This window comes from Nomascus leucogenys, chromosome 4 (assembly GCF_006542625.1).
Source record: "Nomascus leucogenys isolate Asia chromosome 4, Asia_NLE_v1, whole genome shotgun sequence".
NCBI lineage: Eukaryota > Metazoa > Chordata > Mammalia > Primates > Hylobatidae > Nomascus > Nomascus leucogenys.
The window spans coordinates 33,952,344-33,972,508 of NC_044384.1; the positions used below are offsets into that span (position 1 = coordinate 33,952,344).

General features: G+C 53.2%; 1 protein-coding gene across 1 annotated transcript; it reads right to left on the minus strand.

Moving 5' to 3' along the window:
* Positions 1-1,381: 1,381 nt before the first annotated feature.
* On the minus strand, positions 1,382-20,057 carry SIGLEC15 (sialic acid binding Ig like lectin 15). Its single transcript, XM_003267532.4, has 6 exons — positions 19,862-20,057; positions 8,439-8,498; positions 7,630-8,013; positions 6,361-6,738; positions 5,216-5,246; positions 1,382-3,359 (listed from the first exon to the last, which is right to left on the minus strand). Exons 1-6 carry the CDS (start codon positions 19,911-19,913, stop codon positions 3,278-3,280), a joined length of 987 nt encoding a protein of 328 aa, XP_003267580.2. The 5' UTR covers positions 19,914-20,057; the 3' UTR covers positions 1,382-3,277.
* Positions 20,058-20,165: the final 108 nt, after the last annotated feature.

The following is a 20,165-nucleotide window of genomic DNA, read 5'->3' on the forward strand; positions in this document are numbered from 1 at the left end:
GTGCCATCCCCTCACCACCCTCCCCTCTGACCCTAGGAGCAGCAGCTTTATCAGGAGGCCAAGCTGGGGGCTGCCTGTGCACTGTGTGCAGTTGTTAAAGGGAGTGCCAGCTGGCCGTCCCTCCTCAGCGTGCTTCCCACAGCCCATCACTGCATCTGAAACCATGCCAACAGAGGCATGACCCTCTGAGAAATGGCGCTTCTTCTGGTCCCAAGAGGCCCTCTTCAAAATGCAAGTACCGCAGGAGGGTATGTATCAGCTGGCACCAGCTGATTACCTGGCACCCTTACACATCTGCACCATCATGCCAATGCCAGGCGCACCCAGAGCTGCGGTCTCAACCGTTAGCTTAAGAATCGCCTGGAGTCAACTGCTTCCTGCTTAGAAGCAACAAACTCAAAAGGACATTTTGAAGACAGTCGTGGAAATCTGAATATGGACTGTAAAATGATATTGCATTCATGTTAATGATCTCAAGTGTGGTAATGGTATTGAGGTGATAGAGCACAAAGCAGATACTTAAGAAATAATTCCTATTGCAATTTTTCTTGGCTGTGACCTCAAAGACCAGGCAGATGTTCCAATACACACCACTCCTGTGTCCTTAACTTCTTCCCTGGTCATGCAGGACTTTCCATAGAGGTGCCCCAAAGCATCCCCATAAAAGGAGGTACACAAGCCCGCTCCTGTGACCTCTTAACAGCTCAGACAGGCTCCTGGATGAATCCCAAGGTTAATCAGGAGCCACGTCTTGCCCTGGCGAAGACTCTGGTGAGGAGTGGAGCTTTGCAACCCACTGGCCTGCATAATAACTTGTGAAGATCTTGTGAAGATCCCTTGACCTTCAGACCATCTCCCTGGAAAAAGCATCACTACCTCTTTTTTAAAAAACATATTTTTAATTAGTATGGGTATATGTATTTATATATGTATTTATATATTTATATTTATAGGTTACATGTGATGTTTTGATTCAGGCATACAATGTGCAATGATCAAATCGGGGATTGGCGTATCCATCACCTCAAGTACTTATCGTTAAGAACATTCCAATTCCACTCTTAGTTATTTTAAAATATACAATAAGTTGTTAACTATCATCGCCCTCTTGTGCTAGCAAATACTCGATCTTATTCATTCTAACTGTATTTTGTTCTCATTAAGTATCCCCTGGGAAGGATAGCCCGCTCCCTGCTATCCTTCCCAGCCCCTGGTAACCATTATTCTATTACCTCCACGAGTTCAACTTTTTTTTAGCTTCCACATGTGAGTGCGAACATGCAATATTTATCTTTCTGTGCTCGACTTATTTCCCTTAACATAATGGCTGCCAGTTCCATCCATGTTGTTGCAAGTGACAGGATTTCATTCTTTTTTTTTGTGGCTGAATAATATTTCATTGTGTGTTCATTTTCTTCATTCATTCGTGGATGGACACTTAGGCTGATTCCATATCTTGGCTATTGCAAATAGTGCTGCAGTAAACATGGGAGTGCTGGTATCTTTTCAATACACTGATTTCTTTGCTGACAGATACCCAGCAGTGGGATTACTGGATCATATGGTAGTTCTATTCTTTTTTTTTTTTTTTTTTTTTTGAGACAGTCTCTCCATTGCCCAGGCTGGAGGACAGTGGGGTGATCTTAGCTCACTGCAACCTCCGCCTCCTGGGTTCAAGCAATTCTCCTGCCTCAGCCTCCCAAGTAGCTGGAGCTATAGGCACGCACCAGCACGGCCAGCTAATTTGTGTATTTTTAGTAGAGACAGAGTTTTACCATGTTGGCTAGGCTGGTCTCAAACTCCTGACCTCAAGTGATCCACCTGCCTCGGCCTCCCAGAGTGCTGGGATTATAGGCATGAGCCACCATGCCTGGCCTATTTTTAGTTTTTTGAGGAAACTCTGTACTGTTCTCCATAGTGGCTATACTAATTTTCATTCCCACTAATGGTGTATGGGGATTCCTCTTTCTCCACATTCTCATCAGCATTTGTCATTGCCTGTCTTTTGGATAAAAGCCATTGTAACTAGGGTGAGATGTCTTGTTCATGGCCTCATTATTCCCCTAGACTGTGGCCCTTTCCTCTTGCCAGCTCGCCTGGGACCCAGGCATGCATCCCTCCTCTCCCTAAGCCCCAAGGACCACAGGAGCTAAGGTGATCAACAAATTCACCCTGAGGTGTAAATAGGGAAGCACCCCTCCAAGTCAGCCTGCCCGCGTTAGGGCAAAGGGGATGAAGTTGCCAGTGCATTTGGACTTTGCACACCCTGAGAGGTTGCAGGTCAGAGAGGTCAGAGCTGTAGCTGCTTTGCACACAGCGACCCTCCAGCCAGACCTCCCCTCGGGTCTCCCAGCTTCAGCCCCTGAGACGGTGGTTCCCAGATACCTTGAGAGAGGGGAGCCTGGTTTCCATTTCCTAGGGGTCCCAGCTCAAGGCAATGTAGGGCAGCTGATGGGGCAAGAGTTGGGCAGAGGGTGTGGGACAGTCATAGTGGAGATCCCAGGGGGCATGGGGTAAAGGTCCCAGGCCTCTCCCTGCCACCAAGTTTCCAGGATTTTATGTTCCTCTGACCACAGGTTCGCACAGCCCCTGCCCCAGGCTTGCTCTCTGGAACTCTATTCTTGGTGACACTGCTGCAGGGGCCACACTTCAAGAACTGACTGCACATCCAAAGGTCACTCTGCAAAGAGGGTCCTGTCATGCCCCTCACGAGTAGATGGCTTTGTACTTTCCAAAGCCCCTTCAGATGCATTATTTCCTCAGATCTTGGTAGTCTTCCCAGCCAGGAGGGAAGAGTATGATTGTCCGTGTTCAACAGTAAATGAACTGAGACCCAGAGAAGTGAAGAGAATGTCCCAGGTCCACATAGCAAGTTGGTGACAGAGGAGGACAAGACTGGGCCTCCAGGCCCTGTAAACAGTTTCCTGTCTGCTTTACTATAGAGGTGTTCTAGGTAAGAAAGGGCAAGGGAGCATTTCTGGAAGTTTCACGCTCAAGCTAATGCATGTAGACACACACACACACACACACACACACACAGAGACATATGCACACTTACAAAATGCTGGCAAAAATATCAGGGAGCTCCAAAATGGTTGTCCACATAGGAGGCCAGATGAGCCTCCTTGAGCAGGGTCTTGACCCTGAGTGGGGGAGGAGTCACCCGGCTGGGGGCTGCCAAGGTGCCCGAGAACCAGGACTGGCCGTACCAGCCAAGCCTCGCACTGGCCTTTATTCTTTACAGTGCTGAAATGGATGTTGGTGGCTGAGGGACTCCTCACGGTGAGCACATGGCAGCCGGTGGGCTCCGGGGATTCATCTGGCTCAAATTTTCATAATTGGACTCCTGGGCCTGGGACCTGTGGATAGGAGAAAGTTGAATGACCACCCAAGACAGGTGGGAGGTCCCCAACTGCCGAAACTATATGCCAGCAGTGGGCCAAGAAGAGGACACATTCTGGGGAGCAGTGCAGCTGGAACCGGCAGGGCTCAGAGATGAATGGCATTGGAGGCTGGGCAGAGTCAGGAATAGGGAGGGGCCCCCAAAGGCCAGGGCAGCCCAGACCATAGAGTCGCTATCTCTGTCTGAGGCCTCAAGACTGGCTCCATGTCCCTGACCTACAAATTGTAATCTCCGGCCTGGCCTCCTGGTCCCCAACTGCATTCCTGACTTCCCCTAGGACATCTCAGTGGGAATCTCAAATCTCAATGTCCACTGTGCTACGCATGACCCTCAGACCTGCCCCACTCTCTTCTCCTCTTGTCTTTATCTCAGGAAGTGGGACCCAGGGCTCGGGCTCCCAACCCGGGAAGCCTGGCTCCCTCCCACACTGTGTGCTGCCCACCGGGCTCTTGGGCAAGCCCTGCTTCCCATCTACCCACCTCCCCACCGCCACCCCTGCACCTTCGTCTAAGCAGCCAAGCCAGCCCCAGCCTTTCCAACGGCCTGCACCCAATTCTCCCGGGCCAGCTTGTTCTGATGGGGCCACGCGTCTGCTTAAAACCATTCAGTGACTTCCCATTGCACCCACAATAACCCCCATGCCTTTCCTGCCTTCCTCCCGCCCACCTTCCAGAAATGCCTGCCTCCTTTCTGAGCCTCACCTGAGTCTTTCTACTTGCCTTTTCCTCTCCCCGGCTGCCCCCACTGTCCCTGTCTTACATCCACACTCTAGTGGGGCTTGCTCTGTGGAACTCCACCCCTCATACCTGCCCAGGCCCCAGCCTCCATCCTCAGATTCCCTCAATGTCATGTCCTCCAAGAGAACTTGATCTAAAGCAGCCTCAGCCCAGCAGCAGTCCCCCTCCCCAGGGGATCTGCTGCATCGTGTGTCCATTTCCTTCACAGCTCTTGCTTTACAATGTCAGGTGGCCTGTTTGCATATTTATTAAAATTCTCCACAATAGGATATGAGTTCTGTGAGGTCAGGGATCTTGCTGTGTCTTTAGTACCAGTGCCGGTACACAGTAGGTACTCAATAAGTATTTGTTAAATGACTGAACAACGGTCCACTTTCAGATTCAGGGGCATTGGTGCGACAGTAAATCAGCAAACAGGGACACAGGACAGGTTGTGGGGCTGTGGAGAGATCGGCAGGCAGCTGATGAGTGGGGCCACCAGCAGTGTAGCACCTCCAGCCTTCAGGGCACAGGTGGGCGGAGTTATGGGGGTGCCTGGGCTCCTCCTCCCACTCCTACCCTCCGTCAGGATCAGGCACAGCCTGTCCAGGGTCTATGAATTGAGTTCTTTCTCCTTCAACACCAGCCTTCACATGGGTGGATGCCACAGAAGAGGAGAGTATGACCCAAGAGTCAGTGATTTCCTAGGGGTCCCTGGGCCCCTCACCTGGGCTCTCAGAACCTCTAGAGATTTTGTTTGCAAAGCCTTCAGCAGAGTGCCAGAGGGGAATGGGGATGAGTGTCCCCAATGTGGCTTTTGTGTGAATCTGCCTGTTCAAGAATGTAGAGGGAAAACTACAGGAAGAAACACAGCCTGGAGTTGTGGGGGAGGAGCAGGTCAGCGAGGCCTGGTCTGTCCAGGGAAGAACTTGGCAGGCTGCAAGAGGGGTGCCTTGGTGGGCTGCAAGGAGGGCCCAGCCCCTGGCCAAAGCAGGACCCCAGCCCCAGCCCTTTGCCATTTATTCCTCCTACCTGGACCCCTTGGCTGATGGGGACTAGGTGGGTGGGGTGGGGTGGAGGTGGGGAGCTCACTTACCGTGGTGGGGTGTCCGGGGTATCCAGATGCTCTGTGGGAGGGACAGCAAGAGAGCAGGCATGAATCTCCACCGCAGTCTGCAGCCTGTGCACCCACCCCCACCCATGCCATGTGGAAGGGGTCTGGAGGAAACCACTGTTTGTGAAGCAAACAGCAGACTAGCAGGGTGTGAAGCTGTGCCATGGAACCCTGCCGGGGAGTTAGTTAGGAGAGGGGTGGACTGAGGAGCAATCCAGTAAAAAGTCCGTTCTTCTGAGCACCCTGAGCACAAAACACTTGATGAGTTCCAAGAAATGGGCAAGAAAGCCATTGTGGCCACAGCAGCAGCCAGGGCCACTGTGACAAAGTCTGATCTCCTCACTAGAGTGTGAGCCTAGTGCTATGGACCTGGGAGTTCTGAGGGGCTCCAAGAAGCTCCCTCCCTCTCTGGGGCACAGGGCAGATTTCTGATGCAGATCAGCGAAGCGGTGGTGGCAATCTCAGGACACCCTGCTAGTCAATCCACCATGATCTCTGCTAGGAAAAGCATTTCTCCTTGTTTTCCTAGCTCATGCCTACTTACATATTTTTATTTAGCTCTCCCAGCACGGCTTGTGTGAAGCCTTCTCCAGACGGCCCACCAGAGGGAGGCATACCGTCCTCTGGCTTCTGCAGACCTGGGGTTGAGGAGAGGCCTTCTCATAGCACATTGCAATGATCTGCCTACCGCTCAGCACGCACTGCAGGGCAGGGGACCATGCCTTATTCATCATTGAATTCCTAGCACCCACACAGCACATAGTAGGTCCTCAGGAACGGTGCTATTTAGGAAGGTCTGTAGTCAGAGCACCTCCAGAGGAATCGTTTGCCGGGTGGTAGTAAAGGGGCGGCTCTAGAGTTAGCCGGGTCTGGGTCTCTCTATCTCTGTGCCGCTATCAAAAGGCAGGTTACTTAACCTCTCTGAGCCTCAGCTTCCTTATTGCAAAATGGGATTTTTTCGCGCTAGTTACACCTGCTGGGCTTCATGCAAAGAGAGGAAAGCGCCACGATGCACAGGGCAAAAAACCGACGTTCTGGTAGTGCCAGGGGGTCAGCCAGGTGGTCTTATCTAAGAGGAGAGCCCTGGCCGGGCCCCTCGCGGCCACCCGGGTCTGGGGCGCACCCACCTGGGCGGCGGCGGGCGGCGCGGGCGGCCAGGACGCCGAGCAGCAGCAGCGCCTTGAGGCCGAGCGCGCCGAGCAGGAGGGCGACCGTCGAGGCCCCGCTGGCGCCGTGGAAGCGGAACAGGTAGACGCTGGCCTCGGAGCGGCCCAGGCTGCTGGCGGCCGTACACGTGTAGCGGCCGTCGTGGGTCAGTGCGGGCAGTTCGGCGGTCACTAGGTGGCCGTGACCCTGACCCGGGTTCGGTACGGCTGCCGAGCCGTTGCCCAGGGCCGGGCCGGACCAGACGAGGGCGGGCGGCGGCTCCCCTTCGGCAGTGCAAAGCGCGCGGAAGGCGTGCGCCGGGCCGGGCAGCACCGAGATATTGATGATCCGCGGCGCGGCTGCAGGGGAGAAGGCGGGTGACTGTCACCAGCCGCGATCAAGGCGGGGTGGGGGTATTGTGAGAAAGCGGGTTGCAGTGCGCGAGCGGCGGGCAAAGGCAAGGGCCCCCCTCCCCTTAGCCCTTTGGACGCCAGAGCCGGAGGGGTGGGGCGGGTCAGAAGGGAGGAATGGACACTTGGGTGCTAGGCTGCCCCCGTCCCAATACAGGTGTGGCCTTGGGCGAACGATTCTATCATCTCTGCTTCTGTTTCTCCACGTGTAAAGTGAGGATCATGATAGCAGTTGCCTTAAGGGGTTGCTGAAAAGATTTGGCAAATTCATGCTTGTGGGTGCCTGGACTAGGTCCTGGCTCCCTGGCAAATGCTAAGTGGCCATTATTGTCGCAGAGCAGGGTGGGGGCTAGAGCAGAGAGCCACTGCTCTAGGGACGGGACCCTGGTTCAGGCATCTTTGTATATCAGGGTCTGGCAAAGTGCTAGGCACTACTTGGTGGGCTCTCTGTGCACCCCTGGGTAGAGGGGCTGCGAGTGTCTTTCCGGGCTGGTAGCACACACCACATTGCACCTCTTGGCATATTTAGGATTGCCATTCACTTGTCTTTCTCGCCTCTTCGTCTGAGAGCCACTGGGGACAGTCACTCTACGAGAGTCATGGCGATGCCTATTCCCGGGCCCATCCCAGCCCTTTCTGGGACCTGGATTCTGCATTTGTGTCAAGTTCCCATGTGGTCCTAAACTACCCCCAGGTGTGAGATCCCTGGGGTAGAGGAGAGGGCTGGGTCTCGTTGCCCTTCCTGGCATAGCACAGCGCCTGGCACCCAGGTAGCCCTCGGGGCTGGGCAGGCGGGAGGGCGGGAAGGGAGGCCGGGGACTCGCTCCCGCGCCGCCTCACCGGTCACGTGCAGCCGGACGCCGTGGCGGCTCTCGTAGCGGTCATGGACGTCGCCGGCGAACTCGACGCGGCAGAAGTAGCGGCGGTCGTCGGCCAGGGCGAGGCGCTCGACGCGCAGCGAGAGGTCGTTGCGGCGCGGGTTGCCCAGCAGCCGGAAGCGGCCGTGCAGGCTCAGCGCCGTCTGGCAGAGCTCGCTGCCCCGCGCCGCAGCGCAGCGGAACACCTGCGGGCCCGCATAGGGTTCGCCCGCGCGCCAGATGGCCGTCAGCGGCCCGTCGTAGTGGCGGTGCGGGTGCGTGAAGGTGCAGGGCAGCACGGCCGCGTCGCCTGCCGCCGCGCTCACCTCGGCTGGCACCTGCATGGACCAGCGCTGCGCTGGCGAGCCTGAGGGTGGGGCGGGCTGCTTCAGGCTCGGGGCCCCGGGGTCGAGGCGCCCACACCAGGGGCCTGGAAACCCCACGACCCAGGAAGCGCTCCCCCAACCCCCAGCCTGGAAACCCCAGGACTCAGGGATCATGCCCCACTTCCACGGGAGCCGGAACTCCACCTTGTGATTTGAGGGCAATTCCTGGTGCCTGCACTCCCAGGGCCTGCACTCCCTCGACTTGGGAGGTGCCTGGGTTCCCACAGCTCTTCCCTGGGACTATTCCCCTCTTTGTTTCCTAACTCACCTGCAGGCCTCTTGAACCCCATATTCTTACCCTTAGTTTTTCCCCATCAAAACCTGCCCTGTGGAAAAACCCTGGGATCCCGTGGTTAAAAGAGGCTCCCAAGATCCCCGAGATGGTGATAATAATAAAAGCACTTACTGTGCACCTCTGTGTTGAGCAAGTTCTCCGTAGTATCTATTTTAGTTCTCACAAATGAGCCTACAGATAAACACAGTTATCCCTGGGTTACATGTGAATAAACTGAGGCTCAGAGAAGTTGAGTAACTGAAGTCACACTGCCAGCATGAGGCCAAGCCAGTGTTCAGGATCGCCTCACTCCACAGCCTGCATTCTAGTGCACTAGAGGCTGAGAGCTTTGGGGCTCCTCCGAGGATACCAGCACTTCCACTTACAGAGAGGAAACAGCCCCTGCGAGGGGGCAGTGTGTTTGGAAGCTAATGCATTGAGTTGGTGCATGAGATTCCTCTAGAATCCAGGGATACCCAAGTGGACTGTGCCCTGACTGGCTTCCCTAGTGCCTGGGCAGGGAGGGAGCTGAGAGACCAGAGAGGTGGGCTGTGTCACTGCCTCCTTGCTCTGTGCAAGCACCTCTGGACAGTTTCCCCATTCCCCACCTTGTGAACCATGGATGTGTGGTTGAGCCAAGTTCTGGAAGCAGAGCTCTGCCTCCAGCTCACAGAGGGCTGGTGAACTGCAGGGAGTGTGTGGTTGCCTATGTGTGCTGCTTTGGGGGAGAGGGGAGCACGCCTCAGAGGATCAGGCCAGGGGTGGTGCCTCCCAAGGAGAGAGGGCAGCCTAAGCCTGCCCAGCCGGTGCCCCAGGGTGCACTTCACCAAAGGATCTTTTGAGGAAATAATACAGCAGCCCTTGTAGTTCCAAAGGGCTTTGCAGTTTACACAATGCTTTCATAGGTACCATGTCATGTGACCCTCAAAACACCCAGTGGAGAAAGGCAGGGCAGATATTATTAAAGGTGAGAAAATGAAGGCTTAGAGTCGCACAGGTTGAAGATGGGAGAAATATAACTTTTCTGACTCCAAGCCCAGTGCTCTTTGCTTTTTGAGGTAATTTAGCCCAATTTGCTCCTTGGGCAGGAGTCTTCTCAGCCCTAGCCCACCGCTGGCAGACCATCCTCCATGGGGACCATCCATCTGTGAATAATCACAGGTTGGGATGTTCCTTCTGCACAGAACCAAAATCTCCCGCCGCCTGCAGGACCGCCATTGTTCTCTGGTGTGTGCACATCTCTTTCCCATGATGGCCCCATGCAGGGTCTTGTCATGACTATCCTGGACCCATTGAGCCTTCTCTTTTCTGGTGGAAAAAATCCCAGTCCCTCCCCTGGCCTTCCTCATCCTCACTGTCCTCTTCCTTCATTGTAGTGTCCTGAGCCTGGGGGCTCCAGGTGTGTGCTCTAGGTGTGCTGGACCTGCATTGCCGTGAGTCCCACAGTGCTGTCCTGGGCTATGGGAGCTGTGCCTGGAAAAAATGCCACTGTGTGTTCATGCCCAGCTTGCCATCAAGTAAAAGTGTTACTGGATGGTTCAGTTCCAGGTTCTTGGTGCCACAAACAATTGGACGTGACAGAAATAGCAAAGCAAAGCATCAGGAGTGTATGAAGTACAGTATCCCACCCTTGGAGTGGGAGAGTGACTGACCTCTACGAAATGAGATCAGCACCAGTTTGTTACGTTTCATGGCCTTTTATTTTTTCTCTTCTCTTCCTGAGCTGCCTAATCTCTAGCTAGCGTCTGCCTTTTGATTGATAGGCTGCTTAGTTACTTTGGCCCTTGTGTGCTTGTGCATCGCCTCCATCCCATAATTTTAAGTACATGCATGAGATGCAGTCCATATGCATGAACCTTAAATAGCTAATTACCATACAGGGTCATTTTAAGTATACTTTTTCTCTCTAATGCGCATGCTCATCTCTGAGAAGCTTACCTTTACTGGTCTGGTCTGGATCTTGCCGGCCATGGGGTCTCTTACTTGCTTATCTCCCTTTTGTTTTGGCTGCTCAACTTCTGCTTCTTCTCTTGGTTTGTGCTCACTTGCCCCTTCATTTTGCTTCTGCTCCTACTCATTCCACCCTGTATCCAACCTCCAATTCCCTCTACTATTCTCCTGTCTCAAAACTACAAGTTCTTTTTTTCATACAACCTGCTTTTAAGCCTAATCTCCTTTTTTTCTTCTGGACAAATGTAATTATATTTTTGAACCCAAGTGGAGGACCTAACATTTTCTCTCTAGAAAGAGCTTGTTTGTTCAGTTGTTAATCATCAAAGAACCTTGTTCCAAATTTGAGAAACCCTGTCTGAAGGGTTGGCTGGTTCAGTCAGTACTTCTAGCTGCAGAAAGCATCTCTCCAATCTTGAGGATGAGCCCCAGCCTTAGTTTCCCTGCTATTTCTCACTTTCTGTGACCTCAGCCTCCTCTGACCTCTTGCATCTTGCAGGCATCACAGAGCCAGGCACAGATTCCCCACATATTATGTGCTATTGTGCATTCATCAATTCAGCAAACATTTATTGGACACTTCCCCACTTTATGCCAGGCACTGGGGTACGATCTGTGGTGACAAAGGTGGACAGGATATCTTATCAGCCTGCTGGGGCTCACCGCTTAGAAAGGGAGACAGATTTCTAGGCACATAATTACACTACAGTCTGCCAGATGCCGTAAAGATGGGCATGAACAATATCCCTTCTGTCTGAACATGGCTTCTGGCCATGTCACTCACCAGCTCCTCCTCTTCATTCTCAGGGCTCCACTGAGTCTTTCCTACAGCATGGGGCTTCTCTGAGCCCCAAGCCTGGGGCTGGCCTCCCTCCCCTGTGCCTCAGAGCTGGCATAGGTACTTCCTCAGTATGAGCATTGCTTTTGAACTGTGTGTCTTGCCCAGACACTCAGAAGCTCTGGCAGGGCAGGGACCACATCTATCTGGTTCTATTTGTGTTGCTGTTGCCCGGCATGGTACCTGCCTCCTAGTCACTGACATTGGATTGATTTGCTATGTGAGAACAGAAGGGTGGGTGTCCAGGCTGACAGGAGAGGGTAGGGGTGGTTAGAGCAGGGGTGTATTAGGCAGGCAGGGATTGGAGAACCCTTGAGAGAGGAGATGTCACTTCAGCAGAGCCTTGAGAAAGGGAGGGGACTGCACGAAGCCTTGAGGTGGCATTCTAGGCAAAGGGAACAGCAGAGCAAAGCCACAAGGCATGGACATCAATCAGCATAGAGGTTGCCAGGCATGAAGGCGTAATGAGGCCAGAGCACACAGTGCTCTGGGGAGTCCTCATCTCATTAAAAAACAATACTCTCTCATGTGTCATGTTTCCATGGATTCGTGGGTTTTTTTCTATATTTCCTTTACTTATCTTGGTTAATTTGTTCACCTCTGTATCAATACAGCATGTCATGTTCTTCATTACTACAGCGCTCTAATGAATCTGGACGGTTCCCCACCTTTTCCCTCTTATTTGGTCCTATATATCTATACCTCGGTCTTTGCCCCTTTGTAGAAATTTTAGTTTATGAACTAACAGCAACAGCAACAATAATGACAGCAGTAAACTCTTTTTGAGAATTTGCTTGGTTTGCATTAAATCTGTATGTCAGGATATCATCCTCAATGATATCCTCATCTCATTTAAAATGCACAAGAGGCCGGGCGCGGTGGCTCATGCCTATAACTCCAGCACTCTGGGAGGCCAAGGCAGGCAGATCACTTGAGGTCAGGAGTTCCAGACCAGCCTGGCTAACATGGTGAAACCCCTTTTCTACTAAAAATACAAAAATTAGCGAGGCATGGTGATGGTCAGCTGTAATCCCTATGTGGGAGGCTGAGGCATGAGAAGTGCTTGAGCGCAGGAGGCAGAGGTTGCAGTGAGCTGAGACTGCACCACTGTACTCCAGCCTGGGCAACAGAGCGAGACTCTGCCTTGAAAAATAATAATAGTAAAATAAATAACAATAAAATGCGCAACAACCCCATCAGGTGCTATCATTAGCTCCCTCTTAGAGAAGGAGAAACTGGGGCTTGCAGAACTGCAGCAACTTGGTGAAGTCACAGAGCCAAGGCTTAACCCTGGGTAGTTTTGCCTCCTTTGTTCAAAGGATTTTTACCTTTACCTGAAGTGTGCTACAAATGGCAGGTCTGGGCCCCTCCCTCCCTGGGTGGGCTTTGCTCTAGAAGCAGAATGGGAACATAGAGGCTCTTTCACCAAGGGTTACGATCTTGGCTGCCATTAGGAAGAGATTTGTGCTTCCTGTTTATCTGCTGAATAGGAATTGAAGAAGCGGGCACTTGGACTCCCGCTCATACTTTGGATGAGGCTGCCCAGAGGACTCAGGGTGAGGGTGGGAAGGACGCAGCAGGATTTGCCTAGGGAAAAAAATGCATTTGCTTTGGCTAGAATACAAGCTCCCCAGCATCCTGTGACATTTACAATTCCCTCTGGCAGCTTTTGCCTGTCTGCTAAGACAGGGGAGGGAGGATTCCTGAACTGGAATCATGGCCTCTTACTGTAGGGTCTTTAATCTCTCTGCTTTATCTCTGTCAACCTTCAGGGGTCCTCAGGAGACCCACATTCTTCCTGTTGTCCAAAATACCCTCCCTCAATGGTGGGCCATAGGGTATGGCAGGAAGCATGCCAGCTTTGGCACAGCCCGACCTAGGTGGCAATTCCACCTCTGGCCATTCTTCATCAGACTTTTATCAAGCACCCAATCTGTGCCTGGCACGTCCTAGGCTCCTTCACTTACTGAGTGATCTTTGGGCAAGTTACATAATATCCTGGGTCTCAGGGTCCTCTGCTGCAAAATGGGGAACATAGTACCTTTCACATGGGATTGAGGATTGAATGAAACCACGTATGTAGAGCACTGAACACAGTGCCTCACACACAGCAAATGCTCCATATGTGTAAGTTCCCTTCCCTCACTAGTCCTGCACAGGCAGTGTGAACGGAGGGCGGTGGAGAAGTGTTCAGGGTGATGCCACAAGGGGTTAAGATGTTGGGCTGGGCGCGGTGGCTCACGCCTGTAATCCTAGCACTTTGAGAGGCCGACAGGTGGATCACCTGAGGTCAGGAGTTCAAGACCAGCCTGGTGGTGAATCCCCGCCTCTACTAAAAATACAAAAATTAGCCGGGCGTGGTGGTGCATGTCTATAATCCCAGCCACTCGGAAGGCTGAGGCAGGAGAATTGCTTGAACCCAGGAGGCGGAGGCTGCAGTCAGCCGAGATTGCCCCACTGTACTCCAGCCTGGGCAACAAGAGAGAAACTCCGCCAAAAAAAAAAAAAAAAAAAAAAAAAAGATGTTGGTACCTGGACACTACAGCATTTGCAGCTCAATTTAGCATGTTGGACCAGCTGAAGTATAATTGCCCAGTCCTTGTCCTTTACTCACCTGGAATTTCTTCATTTATTCATTCATGTATTCACTCAATAGGTATTTATTGAGAGTTTACCATGTGCTAGAGACTCTGCTGGGTGCTGGGGATACAGTTGCAGTGGCAATTGACAGCCTCCTTGTTATGTTGACAGTCTGGCCATTGCTCAGCCACTATTTGTTTTCCAATTTATGCACAATTCTAACACACTTATTTGGTTAGTTTCCCAGCCCAGGGACATGAAACTTGAAAAGCTAGAACGTGGTTTCTGTTTGTAGACTCTTGGAAAGCAGCAAGAAATGAGAGTTGACATTCGATGAGGGAGGAAAGTTTTAGTAAAAAATAGTGGAAAGACAGCTTAGGCAGAAATGATAAATGTACCGTGTCAAACGGACTATTTGGAGAAAGAGTGAACCCAGAAGGCTTTGAGCCCTCGCAACACTGCAGCAGGCAAGTGTAGCAGGTACACACAGAGATGGCCCGAGGCACCATGGAGGGGTTCACTGCAGCAAAAGGCATTCTGCTTTAGTGGCATGCCCCTTAGAGTGGGTGTCAGGGGTCTGTCCGGGGCTCCACCCCTAGCTCTGATGCTGATTTTGGGACATTAGGCAAGTCGCCATAGCTCTCTGGCATCAGTAGTCTCATCCATGAGTTGATAACTCTAGATGTTTACTAAGGTGACATTAAATTCTAAAAATCTATGTCTGAAAATGATACTTGGATAAAAATGACAAGAAAGCACATAAAGCATTTTGGAAAAATGTTTAGCTGGCCAAGTGCAGTGGCTCACGCCTGTAATCCCAGCACTTTGGGAGGCTGAGGCGGGCAGATCACAAGGTCAGGAATTCAAGACCAGCCTGGCCAATATGGTGAAACCCCGTCTCTACTAAAAATACAAAAAAAAAAAAAAAAATTAGCCTGGCATGGCAGTGGGTGCCTGTAGTTCCAGCTACTTGGGAGGCTGAGGCAGGAGACTCGCTTGCACCTGGGAGGCAGAGCTTGCAGTGAGCTGAGATGGTGCCACTGCACTCCAGCTTGGGTGACAGAACGAGACCCTGTCTCAAAAAAAAAAAAAAAAAGAACCCTAGCTAAAATAAATCAAAGGACTTTTAGGTATTCAGAAAACCGACTTGAAAGTAGCATCCATGCCTTCATGGTCTTTCATAGCGAAATTCCCCCCATAGCTCCCTTCGTGCCTTCTTGTAGTGACCGATCTAAAGGAGGAAGGATTGGGGCTGCAGCATTGGGCGTTAGCTCTCACATCATTGTAATCATGATCCCACTAGGCAGTAGTTGACTGATGCCGAACCTACTCTCCCAAAGCCCCACACCTGTGATGCCAGGGTAGGCAGAGAGCTCCAGGGAGACAGAAACAGAGCTGGGGAGCCTATACAGAGCTGGGGAGCCTATACCAGCAGAAGCTGCAATTGGATAGGGTCAGAAACAGAAACCTTGGTTTTGCCACAGCTGACCAAAGATCTCCACCAGTTGCTTGGTAAGGAAAAAAGCAAAGCAGGAATTTGCACGGGAACCTCTGTGTAGATCTTCTGTGGGCGTAGTCACGCTTCTGTTAACTAGAGAGAAAGCTGAGCTGCTTGTCGGTTTCATGGCGGAGTACGGGTCACTTGCTGTCTGTGGATGTTTTACTAATGCCTGGAATTAAAGACCCTCTCCAGGGTGTCACAGACAGGAAAGTGAGTCCCATGGTAGTCGTGGTGGAATAATGGCCAGAGGGGGTGCCCTTACAGAATGGCACTTTAACAAGAATTAGGTCTGCTGGGGTGGGCTTTATGTGACACGGATTTTGAGGGGGTAAGGGAAGGATGGAGCCAGGGGGGCAGTCACCATAGGAAGACCATGCCTCCAGGAGGGACAGCATTGTGGCCCTCAGAGCTGGAGTCCCTCAGACATCTGTTGTGCCCCTGCCCCCACCACATGGCTGACATTACCAGCTGACGAGTGGCCAATTTGAGGAGCCCAACAATCTGGGAGGGGCTACCCTCCTTGAGGGCACCTGGGCATACTAACAGGGTGCTCCAGGAGCGTGGCTCCGGGGGTGGCACTTCCGGCATTGTGGCACCTGGAGGGCCAGGATGGGGCACTTTGGGGGCAAGGAGAGACACTCTCATTGGCTGTCGACCTCACCTGTAGGTATGTGGGTGGAGCTGAGGCTCATTGCAGCTCAGCCCTTCCCCTCTCGCCCCTAGGTTTGCTCCCTGCAAATCTTTCTCTGGGCTTGCAGGTTGTCAAGATAGGTTATCAGCAGAGAAAGGGCAAGAATGGGGTGGAGATCAGAGAGCAGAGGAGGGAGAGGAAGCAGGAATTCCAGCCGTCAGCACAAACCAGACCCTGAAGGTTCCCAGGAAGGGGTGAGGTGTGAGTAGTTAGTGAAAGGCCGGCTGGTCTCCATCTGCCTCAGGGTTATCTAGCTTCCCCTTTAACCCATGCCTCTGCCGCAGGCTGACTGTGGCTTGGGTGTGGCCCTGCTTACCTGAGCTGATGGAGAGGCAGGGCCACAGGCTGACCCTGCCGTGGGGCCTGTGCCCACCCCAGGGTGCTGCTCTTCAGAGTCCCAATGTAGTCTGTCTCTGCTGGTGCCCCCACCCCCTGCCCAGCCTCCATAGGAGGAAGGGAGCCCTGCTCCCTTCACTCCTCCCCTTCCCACCCCAGATAGGACTTCCTCAGTCCAAGCAAACTGCTCACAACAGCCACTGGGAGAGAAGCGCCCCAGCTCATTAAACCCTCCCATTTCCTCCTGGGCTGTGACACCAGCCCATGTCCCTCTGGTCCTGCCCTTTCCCTGCGTCCCGAATAAGCACCCCTGCATCTTTGGGTGACGGCTATTTGTCTTGCCATTTGGGTTTGCTTTTCTCCGGCAGTTCAGAACTAGTGAAGTGCATAGCTCTCCACACCAGGCTTTGCCCAGGCTCCCTGCCCACTGCAGGAGGGTGCGGGACAGGTGGATGCACACTCAGAAGCCTCTGGTTCCCATTTAGGCCGGATGCCTCTGCAGTCACCGAATCCCCATTGCAGAGGCCAGGAGCCTCACTTGCAAGGCTGTGCTGAAGAGTAAATGAACTGTTTGTCACAGGCCTGGCACACTGTCTGAATATGACGGTGGTTGTGGTTGTGACATCTGCCTATCACAGGCTTGAGGACCACCTGAGGCCTTGTCCAAGGTCACTCGGGTGGTTGGAGCTCCCAGGCGAGTGTTCTTCCCCCTGCCCCACATTCCCTGGCATCTCTAGCTTCCTAAAAGCAGATATGGGGGGAGAGGGGGGAGGACCAGGGAGGCTATGTGGGGAGCCCCTGGGAGATTAGGGGCTGCTGGGCACTGGGTGTCAAGTATGGGGGTCTCCTGCACGAAGAGGAGGACATGGAAAGTAGAAGGGGCCTTTCTGGGACAAATGCTTCCCACTTTTCTCTCACCAAGGGGCTGCTCTGGGCCAGGGAAGGGACCATGACTGGCGGGCCTGCGCTGGCACAGGCGTCTGCGCACAGAGCCTCTGGTGCACACACAGTGGTGGAGCAGAGCCTGCTCCTCGGGCCTCCTGCCCTGGATGTCTTCTGGCTGAGCCACGAGGAGAGGCTCCCAGAAGAAGAGCAGCCAGAAGAGCATCAGGAAGTGGGGGCCTGGACCACCCTGGTTCTAACTGTGAAGCAGCTGCTGTTTGTAAAGAAAACGACTTTCTGCAGCTGAGTCGGCTCACGCGAGTGGCTTGGCTGCACTCAGTAATCTCAACAGAGCAGGTGTGTGGTTTGGCGTTTGTTTTTGAACATGTGACTCCACAGCTCATGCTTCCTCTAAATCCTTTGTCTCTTGCTGATTCATAGCAGCTGACCCATAACAGGGGAGAAAAAAAATCACCCTAAACCTAAAATCCCCAAAGCCTCGGCTCTCTTGAAACGGTGTGACTTTGGCAAGGTTTCATGGCCATTTATCGTGCAGCCACTGAGGGCCAGGAGCTGTGCTGGGGGCCTTTGATGTACTGTCTAATGAACCTCCCCAGCACCTCTTCAAGGTGGCAGGGACCCCAGTTTACAGGGACTCAAGAGAGGTAGACAGCCTGCCCAAGGCCATGCAGCCAGTAAACAGCAAACAGCAGAGGTGGGCTTCAGACCTGCCCTGCTGCCAACATCCACACCCTCAACCCCTCTCCCATCGACCACTCGGGTCTGGCCACTGTCTCAGTGGGACCCAACCCTAAATCATCCCAGAAAGATGGCTAAGTTAGGTCAACTTGGGAAAAGATAGCTCCTTCCCTGTCAGTGCCTACCAAGGCCCCATGGCTGTGTGGGGTTGGGTAGTGGGGGGCCCAGCCAAAAGCCCCACACACCTGGGTTCAAATCCCAGCTCCACCCCTGCCACTTGTTGAGCCCCTCTGGGCCCCACGTTCTTCATCTGTGAAAAGAGAATGTTTCATAGGGAAGAGTTCCTTTCTCTGCTGGGCGTGGTGGCTCACACCTGTAATCTCAGCACTTTGGGAGGCCAAGGCGGGCTGATCACTTGAGGTCAGGAGTTCGAGACCAGGCTGGACAACGTGGCAAAATTCTGTCTCTACTAAAAATTTAAAAAATTAGCTGGGCGTGGTGGTACACACTTGTAATCCCAGCTACTTGGGAGGCTGAGGCACAAGAATCACTTGAACTTGGGAGGCAGAGTTTGCAGTGAGCTGAGATTGCGCCACTGCCCTCCAGCCTGGGTGACAGAGTAAGACTCTGTCTCCAAAGAGAAACAAACAAACAGAGTTCCTTTCTCATAGGGTTTTGAGGCTTATGTGAGTTACTAAAGTGCCCAGCACGTGGTGAGAGCTGTGCAGAGGTTTGCTGTTACTGCTCAAACCAGCCCCGAGCTGGACTCCAGTCTGAGTACAACGCCGGAGGGGAGGGCAAAGGGGTCTAAGGTGTGGGAGTTTATCATCCAGTTGTGGAGCCAGGACCCCATACAGGGAACGTTGACTAACAGCTCAGGACACCATGATGTTAGTGTGTGGCCTGTGATGGCCGAGCATACAGTGGCACGGATGCTGAGTCCTAGGATGGGGATGGGGGAAGGACTGGGATCTGGAGAGAGGTGCTCTGAGGATTGCCTTTGCCATTAATCCCAGGTGCCCTCAAATGCATCGAGTGTCAGAATCACCCAAGAAGGTGGTGAAAATGCAGATTCCTAGGCCTTGCTGCCTGACACTCTGATTCTGCAGGTCTGGGGTGGAGCCAAAGAACCAGCACTGTAGCAAATGCCCTCTCCTAACCCCAGGGATTCTGATGCAGATGGTCCCTGTGCCTTTTGAAACACTGTTCCCAGGATACCAAGTCACCGAGCTAAGTGACTGATGACATTGTTGCTTAAACCTGCCACAGTGTTCCCACTCACCCACTGGGATTCCTGCTGGGAGGGCCTCTATCCCTCATTATATCCCCCACATGAAATCACCCCTCCCATGCGTCAGCACTGTCCCCAAACGCCCATGTGCTCCCCCACCTTCTTCCTCAGGCTGTGCCCATCAAAACATACAGCACTTGGCCAGGTGTGGTGGCTCACGCTTGTAATCCCAGCACTTTGGGAGGCCGAGGCGGGCGGATCACGAGGTCAGGAGATCGAGACTACAGTGAAACCCCATCTCTACTAAAAATACAAAAAATTAGCCGGGCGTGGTGGCGGGCGCCTGTAGTCCCAGCTACTCGGAGAGACTGAGGCAGGAGAATGGCGGGAACCTGGGAGGCGGAGCTTGCAGTGAGCCGAGATTGCGCCACTGCACTCCAGCCTGGGCGACAGAGCGAGACTCTGTCTCAAAAAAAAAAAAAACATACGGCATTTGGGTGACAGCAGCACATGAAGCTTGTTCGGAGCCTGTGATGTCCTCTCTGTACCTGGCCTATTGTCCTCTGGATCCCCACAGCAATGGGTGGGGCAAGTAGCCTTTATATAGGCAGCCACCCTGAAGCCAGAGACGTGGGGTGCCTGTCTCAAGTCATCTGAAATCCAAGACACAGCGCTGATTTGAACTTCTGGCTTCTGGCACCACAGGCCCCAAGCGCAGCTCTTCCTCCTCCACAGGCCTGGAGGCTGTGCACACCCGCTTCCTGCCTTCCAGAGGAGACTGTACCTAAGATGCTGTCAGCATCTATTCTGTCCTGAGCACGGGCCACAGAGAGTAGCAGACACTCACCTGTCGGGAGGACACACGCCAAGCAGGCCAGCAGCCGGATGGACCTTTCCATGCTGTGAGCATCTGAACACCCCAGGCCAGACCCACTCTCAGCCACCTCCCCCAGTGAGGGACCTCCCAGGCGTGGTGGGGGAAGGAAGGCAGGAGGGGGTGGGCAGGGCGCCCAGATCTGCAGGTCCCTGTGGGCTCTGCAGGAGCCGGAGGAACTAAGGACAGGCAGCCTGGCAGCCTGAGGTCTGATCATTCAAGCCCCGTGGAGTTTAGTCATGTGGAAAACCAAGAGGGGAACCACTGGGATGATTTT